Here is a 7668-nt window from a genome sequence, read left to right on the forward strand (position 1 = left end):
GAGTTGCTTACTATTGCTCTTTCTTCCCATTGGTCTTATATATGGTTGTCGCTATTATCTACCGCGCCGCCGTTGCTGTTTATCCAACTCCTGCAAACGCAACCCTAATCCGGCAAATCACCTCCTCCAAGAAGTACACCTAGACAATCTAGCTTCAAACCTGGACCAAGAGCAAATTCCGCCCGCTGAGGGACCTAACGCCCCTAATCCCGCTCCGCGGAGACCAACACCTGTTGCTTTCTCTTATTAACGATTTGTGTAGGTCCGGTGAGCGTCGACCTATGGAACCGGTTAGAGTGTCCCCAATATTTTCCCATATATCCGTTATTTCCCATTAGCTCTAAACTCTACCTACTACCCCTCACTCCACTGTCTGATATCTCACGTATCCTCTTTCCCTTTCAGACTGATGGCCGCTATCGGACAGGAGGACGTGACGTCACTGGTAACATGCCCGAATTGTTTTGACCTGGCCCAACCACCGGTATACCAATGCATGAATGGGCACATAGTCTGTTCCAGCTGTCTGCCTCGGATCGAGCACTGTCACACCTGTCGGGAACCATTAGGGCACATCAAGAGCCTCATTGTAGAGCAACTGGCGTCCACGTTGTTATTTGCATGTCCCTACCAAACTTATGGTTGTCCCTTCTGCACCCCCCCTCCATCAGAGGGATGAGCATCAAAAAGCCTGCCATTTTAGACCTATGACATGTCCCTTCCCGGAATCTCACTGCTCCTGGGAAAGAGATCATACCACTCTTCTTACACACCTGCAACAACGCCACCCCCTTGCCCGTTTCTACTCGCTATCCTCACTCTTTTTTATGGGGATCGCCTCTGGCCAATCAGAACCTACAATGTGGGCCTCCATTCTCGCCTGTTATGACCACTATTTTCTAATTCCCGTCATTAAACGTTGGACAGAGATCCCTCTTATCTGTATCGAGGTTCTCCACCTCCTCACCCATTCTCCCAACTCTGCCTCCACTACGTCTTTTTCTTACTTTCTTGCCTTCAGGCAAGGACGATATTCGTTACAATGGTCCATCCCTTCGGTGTCCACCTTAGGCGATCCTCCCCTTCCTAACTTCCATCCCCCTCTCGAACTACCCGCCGCGGTTGTACATTCCTTCTGTAACCGTGACAATTTTAAATTCTTCCTACAAATTAACACTAACTAACCCCTTTCAGATGGCCTCCACCGACTGGGACAAGCCAGAAGACCTGCCTTCCCCTCCGATAACGATCGACCGACCTGTGGTTAATTCGACAGCCCTTCAGGCTGCCCTGAACTTCGCACAATCCTAGCGGAAAAAAAATGCGACCCCGGTCACGATAGTCCTACCCCTGGGGCACCAATGTCCCACGGATCTCCGACTAGAGCTAACGAATGAAGAAACTCTTACGAACCTTTATTCTCAAACAAGACAACCCTCAACGCCGAACCGCCGACACATGCAGCTCGAGTCCCCCTCTTTCCGGACTCCGGCTTCAACATCCAGCGCCAAACCCCCACTCGCCGTTCCAACGAAATTGCCGAACGCGAACCTAGCCATCTGTATTCCTTTAATATATCTATATATCATTATGTAATCATTCATCATGTAATCTTATATACTATCATGTAACCTCATATTCTGGCCGTCATATCCACCGTCCCCATCCGGCGCCCATAATGGGCCTACTAAAAAAGGCCCTCTAGTGCCCACAGCGGAAAGAGTTAAAAAAAAAAAAAAAAAAAAAAAAAAAAAAAAAAAAAAAAAAAAAAAAAAAAAAAAACACATTCAATGTAGCCATTTATATATATATTGTAACCATATGTTAACCACCTATAGTCCTTTTTATGTAGCCATTCAAATTCAATTGTGTTACTTTTATTAGTGTGTTACCTCTAGTTTTAATAAATTCCCTTTTTGATATTATATTCAAGTCTTAATTATTCCATCTACTCGTGATACAATCACCCGGTTTCTCTTAACTACATATCGACGCTCTTTCCACGCCGCGCATATCCCCCTTTTCGGGTTAGACCAATTTTCTCGAGAGAGAGAGTAGTAAACCCCACTTTACCTATCTGTTATCATACCTCTACCTATAACAATGAACTGAGTGCCATTACGTATGTTTTAATCTTTATTTTTGGATACCAAGACAGTATCAGCAATCAGCCACGCATTCTAAGTACGTCATTTTCGTCAGGTCATCGACAGTAATATCCCTATTCATATCATTTTCAAAAATTTCTTGCAGTTCTAGATACAGCTTTTCTTGTATTTCGTGGAATCTTCCCAGGAAATAAAGAGTCCATGACGTAGCGTGAGCAACTGTGTCGTGACCCTGATATTAAAATACGTTGAAAAAAATGTAAAATTGCTTTCTATATAATTTACAAAATCAATACTGTATAGTAAACTTCTAATATTAGGATATGACATGCACGAATATCGCGCTTCTTTCATATTGATGTCATACCACTTTACAATCCACAACCACATTCCTTGCAGCAAGTAATTACCACGCATCTAACGAGTAAATTTAAAAAACAAGTTTCACGCTTCCAAACTGAATAGAAAGGTACACAATGACACAAAACATCTCCGACTTAGATGTTCTGTATTAGAGCATTAAAACGTTACTTATACCAAAATAAAGGTAGATTATCATAAATGTCGATATACAATATTACCTCCGGATTCACGAAACTGTTATTTTTAACTTCGTATTCTCGTGACATGGTTATATACGACAAATTTGAGACATTGTCGCATCCGCAATTCACATAGTTTTTTGTACTATTTACGACAAAATATCAATGATGCGATTTCGAAAGTTTACTGTTTCATCCAATAAGAAAATAGTCCATAAACATTCAAATGGCGCTAATTGTATCCGGTGTGTATGGGTGAAATTATGGAAGAGGAATAAAAAAGCGTTCATTTCACTTCTTCCGAAATACAGTCGTTGACAGATGGAGTCGAATAAATAATAATATTAATAAAAAAGAGAATGGTTCCAACTGTTACTTCTCGCGGAAATCGACGTTATTGATTAGGATTAATTTTGAAAAAGTGAAGTGTTAGCGATGTTCTTGTACATCGCTAACACCAGAAAGCATAGAAGCATATAATAAATTCGACATAAATGAAAAGAGATTACAAAAGCGTTTCAGAAAAAGAAAGTTATTAAAATTTCTGAATGATTCATTATAACAATTCTGTTTATCATTTTAACATGGTTAACAGAATAGAATGCCATGCATCTACCCGTTTGCAAAAGCAGTTTCAGTTCCCCAATACTGTATAATAAACGTCTAAAATTAGGATAACATGCACGGATATCGCGCATCATTCGTATTGATGTCATACCACTTTACAATTTCGAAAACGTTAAATTGTCAAATAAACTCTGTAATTAGTCGATCGAAACAACCGAATCGGCCAGCGTGAATTGTCTTGAGTTACGACAAGCCACTAAATGTAATATAACGACGTATATTTACGATGTTTTCGGTTATTCAGTTATTATGGACTTGAATTATTCTGGATTACATAACTTTTCGATCATCTCAGATATCACATGCTCTGAATTCTTTCAATCGTACTTACATAAATCATTTGATTAACTAATGATCAAAAAAATAATTTGATAACAGATAATATTCCACAGAACTGAGTAACAAATTTACAAAATAGTATTTTCATAATCAATAGCAAAAACTGCATTCGATATTGACCAGATATGAAGTGAAAAAAGTAACGTACGACCATGCTTTTGAACTGAAATTTTCCTGCCTTAATTATACATAATAATCTGCTTCGGAATGTTTAAAAGTCTACCGGTAGATACACATTTTTAATATGTCTTAAAGCTATACTGTTTCCTGCATGTATATAAACAGAGAAAATTTACAGTAATTATTAAATCTTTTGTTCTATATGCAAACTTTCTTCTTATAATGTTTCACATAATAAAAATTTAAAAGAACAAAATTCAAATTTCAAAACTACGAATCTTTCCATGTTAAAAAAATTATAAAATAGTCCGAAATTACAAATACTATTTACTGTACTAATTAATTATGAATGAAATGTAATGATTTCACAAACGTCTTAACTTAAATATAATTTCTAGTTACAAGAAAGTAATTATGATTATTTTTGAAATAGATTTTACGTTATACTTTAGTTAGAATCTCTGTGGCCGAGTTAACTGTTTGTGAAATTACTTATATTTCAAGACGTTGTTTACAAAAACATTACTTCAGAATCATAAAAATAATATCATCGAAATACATGCGTGCACGATTATATAATTATTTCCGATTAGACTCTCAGTCAATTGTGCCTACCGCGAAAATAGCGCCTTCCATATCTCTGATCACGTCTTCTTCCGACATTAAACCTTGTTTGACATGAAGATCCAACAGTGAGTCTATAAGACGTTGTTTTGTTTTCGTCTTTAGTTCCTGTTCATGTCGTGCATCTTTGTCTAAGGAATCTTGCTCTTGCATTTCCTTCACGAAATTGTCTTTTTTTCTCTTGAAGACCTACGCATTTAATTAAATTATTAAATACTTAAATCAAAACACAAAATTCAATTCAGGGGTCGAGTTTACCTTTTCGTCGAAACGGTGAATTATTTCAACGTCCCTCTTATAATTTTTTCCCATTTTACTCATGAAGAAAATTAGCGAAAACTAGTACATTGGATTCAGTAGCCATTCAGGTAAATATTTCAGAATTCTAAATTTCAATATAAATTATTATTATATCAAAAGATAATTAATGCAAATTTAAAGCTTGAATAAGAAATACAGTACTGTTAACTATTAAATCTACATAAAATTTTACACGTTATATTTCGTGCGAAAAATATTATTGAAGTTTCTAAAATTAAAACAATTTAAAATACATAAAATTTACTTTAAGACATAAATATGCGTCAAAGTTTTTTTTAGTTTTTGTGTTCAAAAAATGCAAAAACACTTTACATTAATTGCAATAGGAAATAATTGCAATTTTGAGAAATATTAGAATGAAGTTGCTGGAATGTATATCTTATAGTTTAATTGGATATCTAAACGTTATGTTTTCGCTATCCTTGCGGCAACAAAGAAAAACTAAAAGATGGATAAATACTACTTATTTATTGTAACAACGGTATACTTTGCGGAAAGTTGATCTGTCACACTTTTGTCGTTGACGTCACAAATTATTTCTCACGTACGAAATACGTGAAGTTCATTTTTATAACATTATAACTGATAATTAAGTTAATTTAAAAATTTTTAATACTTACTTACTGATTCTATTTGTTAGAAACGTAATTCTCTATATACTTCTTCCTACACATTGTTTTAACAACTCTTTATTATAATCAGTAAGTATAGCAATAACACTTCATTTATAATTTACAAACTTTTAATACTGTGTTAATCGACCAACAATCAAAATTTAGAATGTTTGATGTTCTTTCTATTGAAGTTGACTGGAACATTTTAAAAACTTCATTACATAAAAACTAACATTGTATTATTTAATATAGATATTACATTTATAAATATTATTTGAAAAATAAAGAATATATCTGAAACCGAATTTTCCATACCTGTGTATTGCAGACACATATTCTTGATCGTTCGTAGTTTGAGAATGTAGAGAAACTCCTACAGATATGTCTACACGGAAATAAATTGATATTTATATTTTTAAATAAATAATAAAGTCGTTTGAAAATGATATTCAGTTTCGGGAAGGCATGGAGGAACGGGTAATTTCACTAAAAGAAAAAAACAGTACTGAGGAAACAGGAAAGTAATCAGTTTGGACGTGCAAAGTTGGTCATAGTCAGCTACTAGTTTAAACTACTGTCGCTAGCAGGGACAATGTTAACAAAAATGGCAGTTACGTGAGAAGGGAAGTCGTCCTGTGTGTCAGAATTTCATTCGACTAAGTCCGTAATTATTGTGAAACGAGTAAGTGTTTAAAAAAAAACTATTTGAATTCCTGCCGCCGTCTATTGTTGGTTACATTTGAATGTATATATATTATTTTTAAAAATCCATTTCATACTTTTTCCGCATGATGAGCAATAAGTGGATAAAATAAATATTTCACTTATTCTTTACGTATGAACAAATTGATATTTATAATTCTTAATTAAATATTTATACACTAGAGAATAATACCTGCAATTATATCGAGTGTGCAATATTTCATCCATTCCAAGACATTGAATATTTCATTTTCTTGCAATTGTTTGAGTTTGTCGACTAAGACGTTTGAATGTACCATAAATATATTTTGATCATCTTTCAGATTCCAAAGATGAAAATGTGGAGCTACATATCTTCTTCTTCTTCTCCAATTATCTCTGGACTTTATTGAATTCAGAAAATCATAAACAACGATATTTAAACTAAATATAAAATAATATATTACCTGTACAGAAGACTGTTGTCTCCGAGAAGTGGCTTAAAGAAATCATAAGAAAAACCCTTGTTGATTAAACTGTTGCTTCTTAACACTTCCTACGATACGTAATACTGTATACTTCCAATTGTAATGAATATATTACCTAACTAGGCATGTTTGATTACCTTTGCAGATTCTGGATGTAAGAAAAAAATTACTTTATATCCAAATATGTTTAAGCAGGCAATTTTCTCGTTTGGAAATAGCATACAAAGTCCAGTCGTGAAATTTAAATTATCTGGAAAGATACGAAAAATATTTATGTATTTATAAACAGTCAAATTACCAAATAAAGTATTAATGACATACATGTTCCGATGTCGGAATTGAGGTATTGCTTGTGACGTTGAGAAAATACAATGTTTCACAAAAGTTGTAAAAAGGACATAGACGGAAGATTCATTTTCAACTCCTGGCCATTGTCGTTATTTTCTGGAAAATTAATATCTGTTATAAAAATAAAAGTTGATAACGAGCAATTTATTATTGCGACATCGTCAGAATGCCGAGCAACAATTTCTAATCATATTTTGAATTTATATAATTTAAAATATATTCCTTCAACTCAAATCAGTTGTTGCTTGCCCCTGTACATGATACGTTTCCTTTAATATTACAGTCGTGCCCGTTATCTATCTAATACATTTCAGGGAAAAATATTTGAATTGAAATAACATGACTTCTGATTTTCAGCAAAGATTCTTGTATAGTTATTCAGGGCCGACCGTGCCAAGGGTTTCCATGCTTTGTCTCGTTCTTTGTATTTCTCATTCTTTTCTGAAATTAAGGAATGACAGTCAGACATCAACTGACAGTAGGAATTTATGGGCCTACATTTATTTCGAATTTTAGTCCATTAACTATGTATTGTGTATCATAAAAGTATTTTGTTTTCACTTTGTTATATTCGATTTATTCTTACAAGCAATAAAATATTGTACAGCAATCGTACAGATAAGTTTGGTTAACCATTTTAAAATATGCAAAATATATATTTTGGAATAATTATCGGATATTTTATAAGTTTTAAAATACATTTTTATTGCAAAATTCTGTTTGCTGGTATTGTAGACTCTTCAGTAAACTAGAAGCACTTTGTTTCTGATTGAAGCGAAGCAACAGCTTGCGAACCCGTTTTACATCATAACGGATGAGAAAAGTTTAAGCGACTTGAAGTAGTATCTTTTTACCT

General features: G+C 34.3%; 1 protein-coding gene across 1 annotated transcript; it reads right to left on the reverse strand.

The window, feature by feature from the left end:
- Positions 1-2160: 2160 nt before the first annotated feature.
- LOC136984810 (cytochrome P450 4V2-like) lies at positions 2161-6368 on the reverse strand. The gene is made up of 5 exons (XM_067281954.1): positions 6191-6368; positions 5611-5680; positions 4619-4745; positions 4352-4549; positions 2161-2340 (listed from the first exon to the last, which is right to left on the reverse strand). Exons 3-5 carry the CDS (start codon positions 4679-4681, stop codon positions 2161-2163), a joined length of 441 nt encoding a protein of 146 aa, XP_067138055.1. The 5' UTR covers positions 4682-4745; positions 5611-5680; positions 6191-6368.
- Positions 6369-7668: the final 1300 nt, after the last annotated feature.

This window comes from Centruroides vittatus, unplaced genomic scaffold (genome assembly GCF_030686945.1).
Source record: "Centruroides vittatus isolate TY-2023 unplaced genomic scaffold, ASM3068694v2 contig_93, whole genome shotgun sequence".
Lineage (NCBI taxonomy): Eukaryota > Metazoa > Arthropoda > Arachnida > Scorpiones > Buthidae > Centruroides > Centruroides vittatus.